The following is a 19,118-nucleotide window of genomic DNA, read 5'->3' as shown; positions in this document are numbered from 1 at the left end:
TACACACCCTGGGGCAGGGATGGGGGAAGGTGAAATGCAGTGATCTGACTTCTCCTGACCATGATGAGCTGTCTTGTGCATACATTTGGCAGCTTTGGATGTGGAGAGGTAAGCTCGAAACACAGGAATCCAACAACACTTGGGACTTGGAGTCACAGCCATTCTAATCATGGTAGCAAACTTGAACTTGCTGGAAGTGCTCAGGGCTTGGGGGAGTTTGACACAGGGGCAGAGTGTTGAATGAGCATACCAATTTCAGTCCTAATTCTGAAAGCAATTGGTATTAGGGCATCTGATTAATGAGAGCAAGGCATGAGACCAAGTGTCTATAACACTCTAAGTACAATACAGAGTAACAACACTGACAAATATAATGTCTGACTTTAAGGAGTCTACAGTCAATTTGGGCAGAAGAGGCACACAGCTCATATAGAGAACAGAAACCAATATAAGGCAGGATATAATTGTCTGCCAAAATATAATAGGAACAGTAAAGGAGGCCAGAGAAAAGAGAGGGAGGAAAAGAGGAACTTGCTTAGCAAGAACAAAGAGCACAGCATAATATCCTACTCTTTGTAACTAAGATCATGTTGAGAAAATTGTGAGAATAAATAAAGTAATGTTAATGTTTGATGATCCTCTTTCTAAAGCAGTAGTACAAATGCAAATGCAGTCTCCTGGTTCTGCTATTCATTTGCAATCTTACCAGCTTAGATTTTAAAATAATACAATAATGAAAGTAATATTGACTTAATATGCGGTACAATCACCATTCAACCTATGCATCAGAGGAGCAGTGTTCCTAGAGGAGATTGACACCACAAGCCACAGTCAGGAATGTCTCCAGACCGGTCGGGATATCTGTACAAGAGAAGTGGGTAGGAGAGGACCTGTGGACCAGAGGATGTCTGTATGATGCCTTGTCTAAAGGATGTAGAAGCTGTCCACCCAGGCTATCTCTTACCATACACACCTGGATCAGTTTGCCACATCTTATGATTTTTCAAGAGAAGACATATAAACATTCTTTTCTGTTTTTTTTTTTTTTTTTTTTTTAAGTAACAACCCTCATTTTTCAATTGGAAATTGATTCAAAACATTCCAAAACATTGTTCAGGCCCAACAACATATGTCTGTGGGTTGAATTTGGCTGGCAGTCTGCCAGTTTTCCACCTCTTCCCGAATTTATAGCTGCTCCTAAAAAAGCAGGAGCAGAGGATAATGATTAGGGAGAACTGGAGTCCTCCAAATAACTTCTGTGTATGCAATAAATCCTAATAAATGTTTAGAGACTGACTAGAGCATTAGATTATTCTGTGAAAAAAAACATCCATTTATGTATAGCTTCTTCATTTAGGTCCTTGTTGTGTCTATCTAGCTTGCATGACTGGGCTCATTTTCCTAACTTGAAAGAACAAACTTTCTTTTGCTGCCAACCCTCCCCAAAGCATTTTTTAAAAAAAATCATTAAAAGATGTCTCTAAAAGTTTAACTTGACTAAACTTGACTAAGTAATAGTGGATACATTTATCTTTGCGTTGACTGTTATTTTTGAGTCATATGATGTAGGGTATAAAGCAGAATATCTACATGTGTGGATGCACTGTTGTAAGTGAGATGAAAGAGAGGTTGGCACACCTTGTGTTGTGATAACTGTGGCAACCATTTAAATACGTATACATGTGTGCATGCTCACATACACACACACAAACACACACAAGAAACCAACCAGTGAGTGCGCAAGATGGGGAAATGTCACTGGAGCTTGGTTGCATAACCCATTTCATCACATGTTTTCTCTTTTAACAGATTAGATTATCTGTTTCAGATGTATGTGTAACAAAGGATATAAGTAAATAAGACAGAGAAGAAAAATGTTGTTATTTTTAAATTAAGTGCATAATTCTACCAACCATTTAAGACTCCAAATATTTATGCATTTTTTTTACTTTCATGTGTCCAAGTAAAAATCCTGTATTTCATTTTGTGAAGAGCCTAAATTTAGAAATTTGGCCACACTAATTTGAATTACAGTAGCACTCAACTGGAACTTATTAGTTATATCACATATGTAACCATCTCCTCCTGTGCCTCTCACTTTGTGGAGAGAGGCCTGGGAAATATACTTTGAGGAAGGAAAAACAAACTAAATTTGTTTAAGTGGAGTATCTAGTCCCCCAAATAACTGCTAGATTAATCTTGACAAGGAAGTTGAAGCGCTTCAAGAGACTAAAGGCATGAAGAGAACCTTCAGTTCTTCATCCTAGAGAAAAGAGGATACATTTTAAGGTGCACAATGAATGTAGTATATTGTATCTGTTGTCTTCAAAGGCAAGGATTGAAAAACTCAGTAAAAGTTTTCAATTTAAGTAATATGAACTGGCAGATATTTTTTCACTATTTTGATTATCTTGGCTTCTTGAAAGAAAGCCTAAGGATACAATATTTTGTGGAATCTTTTTGTCTCACACCCTTTGGTGTTTATCAAGGAGAACTGTTTTCTTTCTTTTTTCCCCCTCAAACAGTTACTTGAACCGCTTAAGAGCTAAGTCATCTCCCTCTGGAAAAAGAAATAGAGAGCCATCAAGAGACTGGGACTAACTTCACAGTAACATGAGTACATGCTAAGCCCTTCTGTGGAGAACCTACTGCAAAAAGCAATGGAACTGAAATTGAATGGGCATTCCATACACTATTTTTATTTTTTTAACTTTTAAGTTCAGGGATATATGTGAATATCTACAGCATCACTTTCATGCACCTGTGTGTCTATGTATCTATTTACTTACCCACTTAGCTATCTACTCATTTATCTCTATTTCCAACTATGGACCATACCCCTCCCCCTCACCAACATGTTCTGCAGTGAACTTTCATTCCCAGAAAACTTAATTAGAGAAGTAATATGAATAAAATGAAGATAGCAGCAATGGGCTGTAAAAATAAAAAGACATTATAGTAATGAGTAATCATTTTAGAATAATACAGGTAGAAAATTTAAAAAATAACCTTTATAAAAATAACTTTTTAAATTGTACTTTAAGTTCTGGGGTACATGTGCAGATCATGCAGATTTGTTATATAGATATACTCGTGCTATGGTGGTTTGCTGCATCCATCCCCCCGTCATCTACATTAGGTGTTTCTCTTAATGTTATCCCTCCCCAATCCCCTCACCCCCTTCTATCCCTCCCTTAGCCCCCCACCACCCCAGTGTCCATGTTTTCTCATTGCTCAACACCAACTTATGAGTGAGAACATGCAGTGTTTGGTTTTCTGTTCTTGTGTCAGTTTGCTGAGAATGATGGTTTCTAGCTTCATCTATGTCCCTGCAAAGCACATGAACTCATCCATTTTTATGGCTGCATTGTATTCCATGGTGTATATGTGCCACATTTTCTCTAACCAGTCTATCATTGATGGGCATTTGGGTTGGGTGCATCTGAATCCCTTAGGGGTTATGACAAAATATGCAATTTCTCAGCCTCTCCCTCATTCTTCTTAAATGGAAATATCTGTGGAAGGTTCAGCTAAGTCTGCATATTTAATAAGCTCCACACATTGACCACTGAGAATTACTACATTAGTTCTCTTTCTCATCACTGCCAGAAGCATTTGCACATCTGTAACTGGTTGAGTTATTTCTGACCCTGACTTTCAGGTGAAACATTAACTTCATACAAATAATCTTTAATTCTAGTAGAATGGGATTTTGTGGATTCAACAATAAATTATAATGAGTGATCTCACCTTTTGGTCTGGGCTTGTGATGTACTAATCAAGTGTATTCCCACCTTATTTACAAGTCCCATCATTTTAGTGGGTCACCACTTCCTCACTGGGTATTTGCTTTGTCCCTGACCACAACTTCCTTTGCTGGTAACCTGGTCATTCATTGCCTCACTCTCTTGCTAGGTTTGAGGTTCTACCTTTCTATTGCCAATCTCCTTTGTGGGTGATTGAGCTAGGCCTGAACAAATACCTGGTATTGAGAACTGTGCCACCTAGCAACAAACCTCCTAGTTGTTAACAATCTGCAAATCTGAATGTCTCAGTATTGCTCCCCTCAGATTATCAATGACTGTTTCTACTTACCTGTTGTATAACTCTTCCTATTCAGCTTGTATCCCCAGTTTCCAATAGTGGCCTAGATTGTGACCACTGATCTATGTGATTACTTGACACTGTCAGCACCTTTCAAATTGAAACTTTTGGGACCACATGTGACTAGGAGAGCTCTCCAGCAACTGGTCACTTCAGATGGAAAGCCAGTTCCTGGTCCTTTCAGGAGAGATGACAGGTCCTTCCAATTTATATACGTATAGGGGTGTGTGTGTGTGTAACTTTCTTTCCACACCAGACACAAACATTATTTCCAGATGAATCACAGTTCTAAAAATAAAAAAATGTTGAAACAACAAATCATTTGAGGAAATGATGGGAATAGTCTTTTTTGCCTTGAATTAGGCAAGGGCCTCTTAAGAGGGCAATAAAAAGCACTAATCATAAAAAGAAATAAATGATAAGTTAGACAATATTAAAATTAAAAACCTCTATTAAGGAAGAGATGCCATTTAGAGACTGAAAAAGCAACCTACAAGTGGGAAATGATAATTATTGCAACATAAATATTAACAATAGATTTGTGTTTGTAATATTAAACAACTCTTATAAATCAGTCAGAAAAGGACAAACGACCTGATTTAAAAAACAAGCAAAAGTATTGCACAGTGACATCACCAAAGAATGTTGCACAGCAATCATCTTCACAAATAAAAGTTTGAGTGAAATAAGCCCGGAAAGAAAAAGTATACTCTTTAGGTTTTCATTGATATAAAGTTCAAAAACAGGCAAAACTCAGAAGACAGAAATGATTAGCTTTACTGGGGCAATGTGGGTAATGACTGGAACAGAGTTTTGCGGGGCTTCTGAAGTGCTGATAATGTTGTGTTTCTCGCTTTGACTGTAGTTACAAGAATGTGTTTAGTTTGAGACAATTCATCGAACTTTATATGCAAACATAGGCATGCACACACACACACACACACATACAAACAAGCTATTTAAAATGTATTTTACTCATAAATAATTGAGTAAGAGAGCACTGATTTTTAAATGCATTAAAGGAGATATTCTGAAAACTTTTAATGATATAGTCACCATCCTTCACAACAATACACTATGACATTACTGTCCCATCATTAGACATGCCCTTTTGGCACTGAAATGCAATCTAATAAATTCAGAGTTTGGAGACATGAGCATTAGGAAAAGACTAGTAGATACAACAGCAAATTTGTTAAATGATACAAATGTCAACCATATTTGACTGCTGTCAATTACTGATTACTGTTAATTACTGTGGAGTACTAATTATGCAATATGCAACCTCCACATATTTGAACTCTGGGCAGGCCAAGGTATAGATAGCCTGGCATAGCTACAACCAGTGGGTGATTATATTTATTCTGCCCAATAAAAAGACTTCCCAGCTGAGTCAAACACTTTAAGAAAGAAACACTGTAGAACAACAAATCCTTGGAAACTGAAACAATCTCAGGTTAAAATTTACTTTTTGCACTTGATACTCTCCCAACAAAGATTAGAGAATTGGCTTGTCCCAGCGAGGGTCTGAGACTCCATTTGTTTCCCCAGTGTTTTCTAATACTATGGCTGCTGAGCAACTTGTTCTACAGCTGATGTTTTCTCTTTAAGTGACATTTCATCATCAGTGCCCTAAGATAGTCACCCTCTTTTCCCTTAATTGATACTTGTACGCAAGAGGCGGAAAATCGCTCAGCATTTCTTACTAGATTAGGTCAAAACTGACAGAGGAAACAGAGAAGATTGCATTACTTATGCCCCTTATGGCTCTCATCTGTATCTAAGAAGATTGCCATTTCATAAAATTTCTTATGCTCCCTAAATGTAATTACAACGGTGCAGGCATTTTCTTCCTATTTGCTTTTCAATTTTTTACTACCTGCCTGATCATCAGAGAGAAATTCAGAAGCAGTTCCACTAATCTTAACTTTATTTTCCTTCTATGTCTTCAATTAGATGCAATTTCACCCTGGGGACCTTTTCTTTAAATGCTTTATTTAGTTATTTCTGTTAAGTCTTTACCTTTCTTTTCATTTGATTGGTGACCAGAAGCATTGAACATGTACCTAGATGTTCAAAGTGAGGTTCCTAAAATTCTGGAATATTTTTTCCATATCACAGGGTGCTCTTTTCATAAGATTAATGTTTACAAATAGATACTGTAATATTTATTCTGATTTAAAGTTAATTGAGAAGCATCCCACAAGCATGTTATATATTTGTTTTGTAGCCTCAAGGGTCAAGGATCCTTACTTGTGGATTACTTTTCATCAAGGATCTTAGAAAGGGGTTATACCTTAAACAAAACCATCAAATTTCCCCAGGATCTATAAGACAAAACCCCAATTTTTTAATCAAAATAGTCTGGTTCTCCTCATGCAGTCTTAATCAACCATAGCTTTCCCACTTAGCCACCAACACTGTATGATCTTGTGTGAATATTCACTCCTCTTTTCCTTCAATCCTGTATCTCAGCGTATACTGCTCTTGATATCCCCTCTCTGCCTATCAGTCCTGTTTATCATACAGCATCCAGGCCCAACACCATCTCTACCTTGAAATCATCTCCAGTCCCATTCTCCATTGCACTCTAATCAGATTTCATGGTAGACAAGCACGCTTGTGCCTAACTCTACTTCAGGGTGCTTAATAACTGTGCAGAATCTGTGGGATATAGCAAGTCTATGTCTCAGAGTAGAGGCTCAATAAATATTTGAAGTGTAAAATCAGCTGCTTTGCTCCCAATAGGATGGAGTTTGAAAGGCTAAGGGCTAAGAAAGATCAAGGTTGCCTACCACACATTATTCTACTTTCAAAATATATTTTACTTGACATTTTCACAATTTAAGATGGCTGTGTGCAGTGATAATAACTGTATTACAATTTACCATGCCTCAGACTTGTCAGACTTTGTCAGCAAATGCAGCATATACTCAGATTCCCTGCTATAAGTTAAATAAATGCAAAGCCTTATTATCACATTTCTTGTGTATAACACCCACCCTGTCAAAGACAATGTTACCCAATGGGGTGGCTGTGGTCACATTCCTTTACTGTGATCTTCCTTTCTCATTATATTCGACATTTTTGAAACTGAGTTTTATTGCACTCTCTCAGCTTACAGAAGTGGTCTGGGGAAATTAGACTTAATAGAGATGTAGAAGCCACAGGGAGAAAAGAAAAGGAAAGTGAACTGGAAGGAAACTGAAATTAAAATGTTGTTTTGGTAAATGGCTGCTGTGGTGGACACAACAAACAATTGCAATGCAAGTTAATTACTGACCTGTCAGGAAAGTGTGACGCGAAGGTTGTGGCACACATTACTGGAGCTACCACGACCACAAGTCATTTCCACAGGGGAACAGACTTGTTGTATCACAGATCAACATAAGATCTTTCCAGGGGATAGAAATGAGTTTCTCCGAGAAATACTATTTGTCTGTGGAGTTGCCATGAGCTCTTAGCAGACCTGCAGAAACAACTCTTCTCATACATGCAGAGAAGGGAATGGGGTCATGTCACCACAGAAAGTTCCTGCATGTTTAGGCAGGGGGGATCTTGGCTCCTCGTGGTGAATGTGCTAAATATACAGCTCTCTTGCCACACAGTGAAAACCCAGGCTAACACTCATGAAACAGGAATTCCCATTGCTTGCCTCCGATATTTTCCTCACAAAACTCTCAGTGATAACCTATGTCTTACAGAAGCTTCTTTCTGTTTTTAGGGAAAATGTATCAAGTACCTAATGAAATCTGAAATTCAAGGAAGACTATTCTCAAAGTAAAAATTCCTGCAAATAGTATGATTGTGATAAATATGTTCATTTTTTAATGAGAAGAAGACATAGGATTATTGGGAAATAGAAATATGGTATTTTTCACACTGAAAAAATTTATGTGAATCTCCAACCATACTTTAATACTGGCCTCAGAAGGCAGGAGAAACATTGTTTCTTTCTGCCTCTGACCTACACTAAAATATCCATAGTTAGTTGACTTTAAGAAATATTAGCGAGGATGAGTTATACATTTTTAAAGTTAGAAACTTGGTCAAATACATTTTCTCATTGACAATGCTTTGCCAGGCTACATACACTGGCATTAACTAGTTGCCATATTTGTTTTTCATTTATACGTTCAACAAACATTTAAGTATCTGTTGTTTTGTCAGGAAGCACCAGAACATTTATAATTGATTACATGGAAAGACTTGTGTGATATATACCTAACGTGGCTACATTATGATCATTTTATCTGCCAGATTTTCTTTACAGTTCTTGTTACCTATTCTTTTCATACACAATTTCCCCTTGATTTAGGGGTCTATGGCGAAATCAAAGATGCTGGGGGTTGTAGGCCCTGAGTGTCATCCTATAATTATCCTGAACAGGATGTGGCACCTTGGGGAAGATGTTCAGGATACTCACACCTAAATTTTCTCTGCTCAGAAGCATAAAGATTATATCATAGTGCCTATTTAGTTGTTCTCATCTCAAAAAAGTCTTAATATGTTTTTACTTTTAATGCTGTCGATGTGAAAGAGATGTCAAAAATACACTTTCTAACCCAAAAGGGCAGGCTGCTGAGCCTTAGTGTAATTAACAGAGTTCAACAAATAATTGGGAGAGCAGCTATGAAAGTTATGATTAGATGAAATATCATGTTCCCTCCTATTTGCAGTATGAGTGGGGAAATTGAGCCCAGAAGCCCAGGACACTATCGAACCAAGTTTCCTGAGCAGAGCTAGAGTTCGTGTTGCTCTTATAAAATGCATTCTCATTACTGCTTCCTGTTTTCAAACAGGATTGAAAGTAGAACTAGTGCAATATCACAAGGTATTCCTGCTCTTCTGTTAGTACATGTAAAATCAGGAAGTCTAGAGAAATAATGAAGCCAGTCTCAAGTGATTTACATTTCAATTTCTAACTCAGGGATATTTATTTGGAGAATTTAGTAAAATCAATGGATATCTCAAACACATGCAAAATGATCCGGTTCTTCAATATTTTCATTAGTCATTCACCAGTGCTCTGTGTGCCTCCTGTAAGAACATAAATGCACAAGGCATCAATGTTTCCTCTAACAAAATTTAATAGTAACAACAATGATGATGACAGGAGTGGATGACATGTTCTAGGAAGAAAGAACAAGGGGAATACCGAAGAGGCACATAGATCAAGCAAAATCTCAACTTAATATGACTTGTAGTTAACATGCCTGATGTTACTAAATTGCACAGAAATAAGCATAAGCAAATATTGATTTTGTAATCTACTAAATCCAGAAAATTGAGGGTCAGTGAAGAATGAAAACATGGTTGGAAGAACAGAATATGATTTAACATTCCTGTGAATATTTTTGGAATAATCATGCAGAAAGACTCACAAAACTGCAGTTCCTCATTCTCTTTCAGAGAACACCCTGAAATTAATACAGATATTGTGGTATTAGTACAACCACACCTAGGTTCTGGAATCCAAGTCAAGACGGACTCTGGGGTGTGAGGGTTTCCTTTGAGTCGATGTTGAACAGGCTTTGCAATGGAATTTCTTCCCTAGAACCTTATTTCATAAAGGCTAAAAAATAAGACCACCATGCCAGGGACATTGCATCATACAGCTCTAGGAGGCACCATTTCACAGAATGCAGTGCTAATGTCCCATCCCCAGTCACAAATCCCACCTTCTCTGAATTTACATAAGGGCATAAATGGAGTGGACTGATCAAGGCTCTTCTACTCTAAGACAGTTCTTTCACGTAGCCAGAAGAGTTTCCAGTTTTTGAGATTCACTTAAATCCTTCCTTGGGAGTTAAGGGAAAGTCTGACTAATTATTAATAACATTGTGTTAGCTAGTCCAATCACTTCCTCCCATATCTAAGTGATTCATAGGTAAGGAAGAATGGATGATGGAGATTTTTATAAATTTTGACTCTGGGATGAGGCCTAAGTTAATGCTGCTGTGGGTGCTCTGGCAGCTGAAATATGAAAAGGATGACAGGGTGTCTGCTGGAGGAAAAATAATGGTTAGGATGTAGACAGGGGGAAAATGGGGAGTTGAAAGAGAATAAAGAAAGGAGTCTAAGCAGGACCCCAAAACAACTTGCAAAATAGGGCCTAGAAATAGCCCTGTCTGCTTGGTATGAGAGGCTCCTAATGAGATGAATGAGAGGAAATAATCTCTGAACCCACAAATACAACAGTCGCAGGTCCCACAGCCACTGATACAACTGTCTTTACCGTCTTGTCAGATTTCCATCCTCCACTGTCCTCCTTATGTCCTGCAGCAGGGCCCTGCGTCCCTCTCAATTTGTCTCCATTCTCAGTTCATCCACAAAAACCATTTAAGTCCAGGGCAACCCACATTCTCTCCCTCAGCATGTCTAGAATACCAGCCCCTGTGTGGGTCAGAAGGAATGGGACTCTCAGTCAATCATTCTGCCAGATGAAAGGTAAGGAAGATGATCAGACATCCCCACAGAGAAGTCAAATACCACCTTCTCCATGAAATCCATTGTTTCTTTCTTTCTTTGAACTTCCCTCGTACATATGTTCCCTTCATGACACATTTCAGTACCTACCTTATAATATCCCAGGTATCTGCTCATCTCCGCATTACCGAACCCTTTGCCAGAAATGCCCAAATGGTTATTTCTGCAGTGACTTAGCTCTGGTATGATCTGATCTTTTCTTGCAGACTTTCTCTCTCTCCACCTCTCACTTCCACCTGAGTTTAATGCCATTGCTCTTCTCCCTACCTGGGCACAGCCCTAGTCTCAGTTAATTATTTATTGTTTCTCTATTGCCCTCACAAAACTCTGGGACGCTTGGTAAACAAAGATTGTCACCAGTCTCCAAGATGGTGCCAGATAGAAGGGATATATGTATGTTTTCTGTTGATAGAAATCTTTAAGATGAGGTTTTGTGTTATTTTCCTCTATCTCCCCAGAGCAATATAGTGCTCTGCAAAATTAGAAATCCCCAAATATTTAACCATAGAAAAAAAATTATGAAATAGCATCAAGTGAATGACCTTGCCAAACAAAGTGCATGGGAAAAGAATAAAGAGAACAAGCGGAGTGGAGGAGTGTTAACAAAATGTGAGGATGGGGTCAGATGGAAAAGGAAGCCAGTGCTGGAGGAGAGACAGTGAGCAAATTAAGAGAAATAGCATTAACACTGTGGTAGGGAGAGAGATCCGCCTGATGGAAAGATCTGAGGAAGGAAAATCTTGAAAATGTTTTCTGCCGCCTGTCCCATGAAAACAGAGGTGGGGAAGCCAGATAAAAGTCTTCGTTGTAATCCAGCCTTTTGACAGTAGCACATCACTAGGAAAATTATGGTTTGATTGTGAAATACAGGAATGCAGCTTTTGATTTGATACTGAAATTTGTGCAGCTTCTGAGGAAGCAACATGTTGTATAAATGGTACAAGTTTGAGCTATGTAAATACTGTGGCTAGATGCTCTTGGCCAGAAGAGAGTAGCTTCATCCTGAGTGACTTCCCCCACCAATATTACAAACACACTGTCTTTAGATTTTGAATATGTTAAGAAATGGGGGAGATCAACCTTTGAATGCACTAAGAGAAGAACTCAGAGAAGAAAATATTTTTCTAGAAAAATATATTTTTCTTAATACATATTTCAAATTTTTATTTTATACTTATTGAAAAAAAAAACTCTTGCATTCTCAATTAGATAATGCATTACTCATGGAAGCACATAAAAAGTAAAAATAAGAGCAAAATACATTGGCTAAGCAATTCCTAAAACTTTTATATAAACATCTTCGTTAGTTATAACTGAAGAAACATAAAGTGCAAATGTTTAATGTATAAATTTGTTTGGTTTTAATATGTGTAAATGCCTATGAAACCATCACCACAATTAAGGTAATAGACATATCCAGCATTCCCAAATTTTGCTCCTATCTAATGTGATCCATACTTGTCTCTATCCTTTCCCTAAGCAATTACTGATCAGCTTTCTGTCAACATACATTGGTTTGCATTTTTGAGAATATTATATAAATGAAATTATACAAAAATGCCTCTTCTCCTCCCTCTTCCCCTCCTCTTCCTCCTCTTCCTCCTCTTCCCTTTCTTCTCTTTTTATTGGCTTCTTTCACTCAGCAGAATAAATTTGCAATTCATCCATGTGGGTTTATGCATCAATAGTCTGTTCTTTTTAATTGTTTATTTTTTCATTGAGTAAACTAAAATTTGTCTATCTAATCCACTGTTGATGGACGTATGGGTCTTCTCTTGAGAACAAAATACCTGCTCCACCACCTCTTTCTGCCTGTTTTACTGGAAAATTATGAGTCTCTCTGATCCTTATTTTTTTCTCTATAAAAATATGGATTTAATGGCTATTTTATAGGATTTTTGTTAGATTCAATCATTGAACAGATGGCTTAGCACATAGTAGATACTAAGTATTAGCTTCTTTTCTAAGTTGTCATTTAATTGGCTTAATGGTATTTATTATAAAGTAACATTTTTTCTCCTATCAAAATGCTTCCTTTTCTATTCATCTTAATGTCTGCCTGCTTGACCATTACAATGAATGATTCTAGCCTCATTGTCTGTCCAACAAACATCGGGGTAGCTATACCCTTCGGTCCTTAAAACTTGATTCTTCTTTTGGGTTATATTCGCTCCCATATCAGACTAGTCACAGTATTGTTCAATGTACACACCTGCTCGGTGACCCCCATAGGAGGTCTATTAGGTGAGACTTAGAGACGAATCAGGCAAGAAGAGGTGTTTTTATTGCAACCATTTTGTTTGCAATGAGATGTTGTGTTCACTTGAGGGACTTTTGGGGAGGGGCATTTGAAGAGGATTATGGTTGAGGGGCTCAGTTAAAGCTCCCCCAGTTCACCCTCTGATGCTGCCACAGTTTAGTCCTTTTCGTTTTCTTCCTCCAAATTCTATTTTTCTCATTGCTGCTCCTTTAAAGTGTGCCCATACTAAATTTTCTTGCCTAAATTAGACTCCTTCTATTAAAATAAATGGTGCTGATTTTCTTTTTCTTCATATTCTTTATAAATATGATGTCCAACTAAGCTAGCAAATCTAGTTCAGTTGGCAGATGGCAGTGGATGAAGGAATTTTAATTTCCCCCTTTGGATATTGTGAGTGGAGGTAGGGGCTCTGGGGTCTGTTTTGCTCTGACACCAATTTTACTCACTTAAATTTGACCTTATTCATAGAGATTTTTGTTCACCAAGAGAGGGTGCTAATGGTAGCCTGTAGGGGTAAAGTGGGTAATAGACCGGTGAAGTTGTGGATAAAAAAGCATATATCCTAAAGACAATTGGTTGGCAACATCATTTCTATGTAAGAAAGACGGTATCTCATTGCCTCAAGGAGTTTCTTAATGGAATTAAGATATACACATCGATGGTTGTGCTACCTATAAACTTCTGAAGTCCTCTGTTATGTATAGTACTATCCACATATAAAGGTCCCAACTGACGAAAGACTTACAAAGTCACTACTTTTTTCTTCACTACTCTCAGAGAGTAGAAGACTCTTGTTTATCACCTTTTAATATCCTAATGATTAATAGGGACACTCCACCGAAAGTTTCTCATGGAAAAGCATATGTTTAGAATAACACAATACATTTTATATTTTATCAGGATAGCACTATAATATGCAGAAATCTACAAATTCTGATACTTCTGTGGAAACACTGAATTCTACCCGCCACGGCACAGGAGCTGTGCAAATGAGAATCAAAAATGCCAACAGCCACCATGACAGGCTCAGCCAGAGTAAATCCATGATCCTCACCGATGTTGGGAAGGTCACTGAACCCGTAAGTCAAATACCCCAAATATCCCAAGTTTTCTGTCATGCAGAATTTTGTAAAAGAAAAAAAAGCTAATTAGTCTTGTTGTATTTGTTTGCCTAACGTGCATGAGAAAACTGTTTTTGGAATGCATTTTATCTTGCCTACTTAGAGTCATAATAATATCCCCAGTTGCAAGAGAAGAGCTGGGCTTAATCCAGAGTGATAAAGTGGATTTGAAGCTAGACTGAAGAGCACCTTTGACTCATTTTAAGGACCTCTACTATCATGCTTCAGTGTCATAAAAATAATGAGGTTATGCTAGCATGTGGTGTTTGTACTTCCAAATACAGTACATCACTTTGAAAAGCCAGAGGCTAAAATTAGCTAAGAATGAATTGAGAAAAAAAAATATTAAAAAAAAAACAACCTGAAAATCTCTTCCTTAAAATCTCCCAATAATATACATTACTGGAAAGTACGATTTGATTTGGAGTGGGCTTAAAGGATTGAAATGGTGTGGCTATTCAAGGTTTGGAGAGGAAGCCATTTTGTCTCGATAATGTGTCATTAGGAAGATTTGAAATAAAATAGTTAGAGATGAACTCTACTGCCAATTGTGTCGCTGGCCCTGCACGCATCCTGAGCCACTAAACCCACTGATTGCGATGGGTCTCCTCTGGTTAATTTTCTTCCATAATGGTGGTAACTTGCAGCTGAGGCCATAGGATGTTACAAAATTATTTATGCAATGTTAGCCACTCTTTTGGACACCAGATCTATTTTGTTTCTCACAGTGAGAGCAAGAGCGAGGAGAAATAGGTTAGCTGGGGACAGGCTGAGTTCCAGTCACCCTGAAGAAACATGTGAGCTATTAATTGAGTGTTCTGTTAATATCATAGGGGCCTATGAAATATTCAGCTTCCTAACTGAGTTATTAAATGAGATAAACTTGCTGAGTAGCATGTTACTGATTATATTTATTCCCCATTTTTCACTCAAAAAATTAACCCACAGCAATCTCAGGAGCTTGAGAAACGTGTGATTGTAATCATTCTTTCCTCAGGTGTTGTAGACAAATTTAGCATGAGGAAGTCAGCAATTACATTTGGGGAGTAAGAAGTACATCCTTAGATAAAGTAACTAATGAGATATGCATTTTCCTTTATTTACTTTCTCATTTAAAAGTATTGTCTCCTGGGAGGTACAATGCTGCCAGCCTGACTTTGCTTTTAAAGCAGCTAAAATGTTCATCAACTATGAACTTGAGACAGTGGTTAGAGTAAATTATTGGAGTCTCTATAATGTATTATCGGTAAGAACTGTACCTTTGAAAAAGTTTAAAAGTTAAGTATATTTAATGATGCCTAACATATTTTATTGGCTGTGTTTAACAAAAGGCACTATGCCGCAGTTGTTTTTGACAAGCATGAAAACATCACAGCATGAGACTGCAAAAGGAATTATGGAGAGAAATTACAAGTGATCCATCTCTCAATGAATTATCCACCTCAATAGCCCGCAGAACTCAGCTACCAATTAACACCTACTTTATTACATGTTGGGATGTACTTAATAACTTTCATGTGTTTATGCACTATTACCTTGACTGATGCCTCTTGTACAATTAGGCATAATTGGCATATCAATATGCAAAAGTTAAAAGGATTAACCCTCTTAAAACTAATGAGCATTTCTGTATCCAGCTGCTAAATGAGACAAAATTAGCATTTTTCACTTTTGGGCAGGATTTTATCATGCAGTTTCTCATTGTTGATATTACCTTGTTACATAACTTTAGTTTGGGGGGTTGTATGCTGGACTGCTAGAGAATAAGAGTTTTCCAAAGTTAAATTAGCTATAATTATCCCAGCTTTTGTTTCCGCATTCTTAGCCTGGGCAATATGTATTCCTCGATAAGGAACAAAAATAAAAGTTACTTTTGGTTGTGTGTGCTCAGTGCATAATTATATAAAAGGGGTATTTTAGTGAGGATGTGTCATTTCACCGAGAAAACTTGGCTCAGAGATACTGTATTGAAAGCTTGCCATGGCACTAATTTTCTTTCTGTCTCAGTTCTTTTCATCTCTTTTTTCCATGCACAATTTTCTGACTAGATACTGACAGAATGTAAAGTATTTTGGCATATTTATTCAAACAAGCCTGTTAAAGTTATCTGCTCAAGCTAAACTAAGAACCTGATTTTTCAGAAGTTGGGTGGTGGGGTGAGGTCAAGGGGGAGATTTTGAATTTAGCGGTGGGAAAAGATGGATACTAAACATGTGTGCAGAGATTCACATGCGGTAAGGTTTTTTTTAACAGAGGTATGTATATGTAGTCTTTGCAGAAAAAAGTTAAAAGTAGAGATCATACATATGTCATGTATCCTACTTAATGTACATGGCATATGCATACTACTTGTTCACTGGCATAACAATTATGCAAATCTCATATGACTTACTGGACTATATAATAACACAAGGATCTGCTATTACAATCATCGTGATTTAATTCATTACAAAAATGATAAAATATTCTAAGGTCAAATCAATTCTGTAATTTTCTCATGAATTCATAAGTTCCTCTTTTAAATTTTGTTCAGTTAAAATGTTTTTAATATGACTCTTAACTTAGAACACAATACAAAATTTTCCTGTGTAGGTTGTCAAAGCTTTGATTCTTAGTGTCTTAAATCAAGGAATACTTTGATATGTCAATATAAATATTTATCCAACCCTAAGCTATGCAAACATAGGCAAATTTACTGGTTAAGTTAGAAATTTTGATAACTTAAATGTTGCAGGGAAGCATTTCAGTAAAACAGGTGTGAATGCTCCATTAGTATTTTGTTGGTGGTGTGCATCTTTTTCTTTAGACATCAAATAATCATCTAAAATTTAGTTAATATAATCAACGCCTTTTCAAAATTCAAAGAGGTTACTTTTCTGACCTGGGAAATGTTGGAGAGGTGGGCAGTTTCGAGAGGTGGAGGTGGTTTGCAAGAAAATCACCCTCTTTAAGAGAGATCTGGAGAGCTCCCTTTGGTGGGGAAAGAACAGTCTTTGGTCGCAGTGATCTGTTGTCCTGTCCTGAGCACCAGAGTGAGACCTCTTAAAAGTAGACAGCTTATGAACCAGAATGTGTTAAACAGAAAATCAGACAGCTGAGTGCCAGTAGATGGGGGCAAGTGAACTGTGCCTGTTTAAGGGCTAAAAAGGCGAATGTGCAATCCAGCAAATAGCTATTGCAAAAGGTTTAATGTGGTTTTGATGTTATTTATGAGAGGGATGCTCCTGCCTAAGACACAGTTTAGAATAGATATTAATGAGAAGTTTAAGTAGCCAGAATCAGGAAACTGCAGACATATGACTTGCAGGCAAGAGTAGTTTCGACATTTAATGCTAGTGTCTTAAGCAACAACGTGTATGAATATTCACCGTTTCCATCTTGTAAACCCCACAGAAGGGCATTACTTCATTCATGGCCATCATGAACAGGAAAATATTTTTTTTATTGGTGTTCAGATAAAGACTTAGGTGGAGCCATTTTTAAACATTAACCTACAAGATTCCTTTTACTTCCATTAGCAGACTATGTTTGTTCACTTTTTAAATATATTATCAGAAAAAAAAGAGGACACAATTTTCTTTTGTTTCTTACTTCTGTGATTATAGGATACTTGCCAAAGTTGTGGCTAGCCAAAAGGCAGACATAAAAAATGCTACTAAAAATATAAACCTTCTGTTTAGTAGAGTTTTTAAGAAATATTATGAGATTGCAGGGCTTGTCCATGTTTACTTCAAATCAAGCATATAGTTAGGTATGAGGCTTTGTTTGTATAAATTGTCCTGAAGTGGATCCTGATATTTAATTAAAATGACACTAAATCACATTGAATTGATAAGACTTGGCATCTCAAACAAAGGTAATTGCCCGTATTGGTTTTGTGCAAAAATAGCGCTGCTTGGAAAATGTGCAGCCAACACAGACTGTCAACTCCATTTATAGATCAATATGTGAAAACCATTGATCAGGCAGGCATGTGTAACAGTAACACTTTGCATTTATTTGTTGTTTTTATACCACATTAAGGCTTACAGGATTATAGGATTCCTAAATATTTTGACTTCCTCATAAATATATGATCTGTTGCATGTTAATTAAATGAGAGTCTGCAGCCATTTCTAAAATTGTTTTTAGTTTGATGATTTCCTTTTATTGCTGTGGATCGTATGATCTGAAAATGGATTAGTTTCCTTCTGCATAAAGATTATTAAAGCTTATTTTAATGTGTCCTATTTAGTGTAAGATGTGTCTGTATTTTTGCTTTGAAAAATATAGATACAGACAATTATTTTCTCGTAGCGAGTGGCTGATCTTTTTTTATTAACCGGGCATTCTCAGTGCTCAGGGTAGAATTATTTCCTGACATATTTTGCACACCCTGTAGATAACGGGTATTCTTGATTTCCCTGATAGAATTTGTTTTCTTTCCTTTCCTTTAATCTAGCCCTGTAGTACAGGCATCCGACCAAACATAATGTAGAAAATAAAATGATCATCTCAATTAAATTCTAGACACACACAAATATAATTTAAATTCTATTTTTCTGATTCGAGAACAAGCCTTATGAACTGTTCTTATACACTGAATTCTTCAGTTAAATCTTTCTTATCTCATCAATGTAAGGACAGTGTTTTGTTCCTAATCTTTATTGGACTATTGTGGATGACATTTGTAAGCCATTTTGGTTTATAAGGAAAAGCTGGAGGACAGTGGAGTGAGACTCTCCAAAGATCCAAGCCTCTGATATGACTACGCAATAATGTGTCTTTCACTGCAATTTTCTTTGCCACTGAGAGGGCAATTTTGTTGAGATTTTTAAATATTTTCTATATACATTAGGAGTGTTGCTTTCGAGACAGTGCTTTCTATACAATATTAAAATAATAAGCAAGATGTTGGAAACAGCAACAAACAAGTAACCATGAAATTCAAAGGTTTTCTAAGGCACTAGTCTGATATACTTTGCAGACATGGTGTAGAACAGATGAAAAAGTTTGTTAGCTAGAATTTTGCCTTTTACACAATATGCCCCAGGGGGGAAAAAGATTCAAAAGCCACTGGAGATTTCTTTCCTTGTCCTTGCCACCCCTTGCCATCTCATGCTGTGAAAATCTTTAACTCTATTTACCAAGCACAAATTGGACTT

The 19,118-nt window shown here is 37.0% G+C and overlaps 1 protein-coding gene across 4 annotated transcripts in view; it reads left to right on the top strand.

Annotated features, from left to right (window-relative positions):
- The window catches only part of ARHGAP15 (Rho GTPase activating protein 15), a 640,576-nt gene that overhangs the window by 11,722 nt on the left and 609,736 nt on the right, over positions 1–19,118 (top strand). For all 4 annotated transcript variants that reach the window (XM_017523184.2, XM_037736629.1, XM_037736627.1 and 1 more), the window contains exon 2: positions 13,754–13,932. In XM_017523184.2, coding sequence (XP_017378673.1) covers positions 13,768–13,932 — 165 coding nt within the window. In that variant the 5' untranslated portion in view covers positions 13,754–13,767. The remainder of the gene's footprint in view (positions 1–13,753; positions 13,933–19,118) is intronic.

The sequence above is a fragment of the Cebus imitator genome, unplaced genomic scaffold, assembly GCF_001604975.1.
Source record: "Cebus imitator isolate Cc_AM_T3 unplaced genomic scaffold, Cebus_imitator-1.0 Scaffold27, whole genome shotgun sequence".
NCBI lineage: Eukaryota > Metazoa > Chordata > Mammalia > Primates > Cebidae > Cebus > Cebus imitator.
Note: the sequence above shows the minus strand (reverse complement) of the source record. Positions and strands in the feature narration are given on the sequence as shown.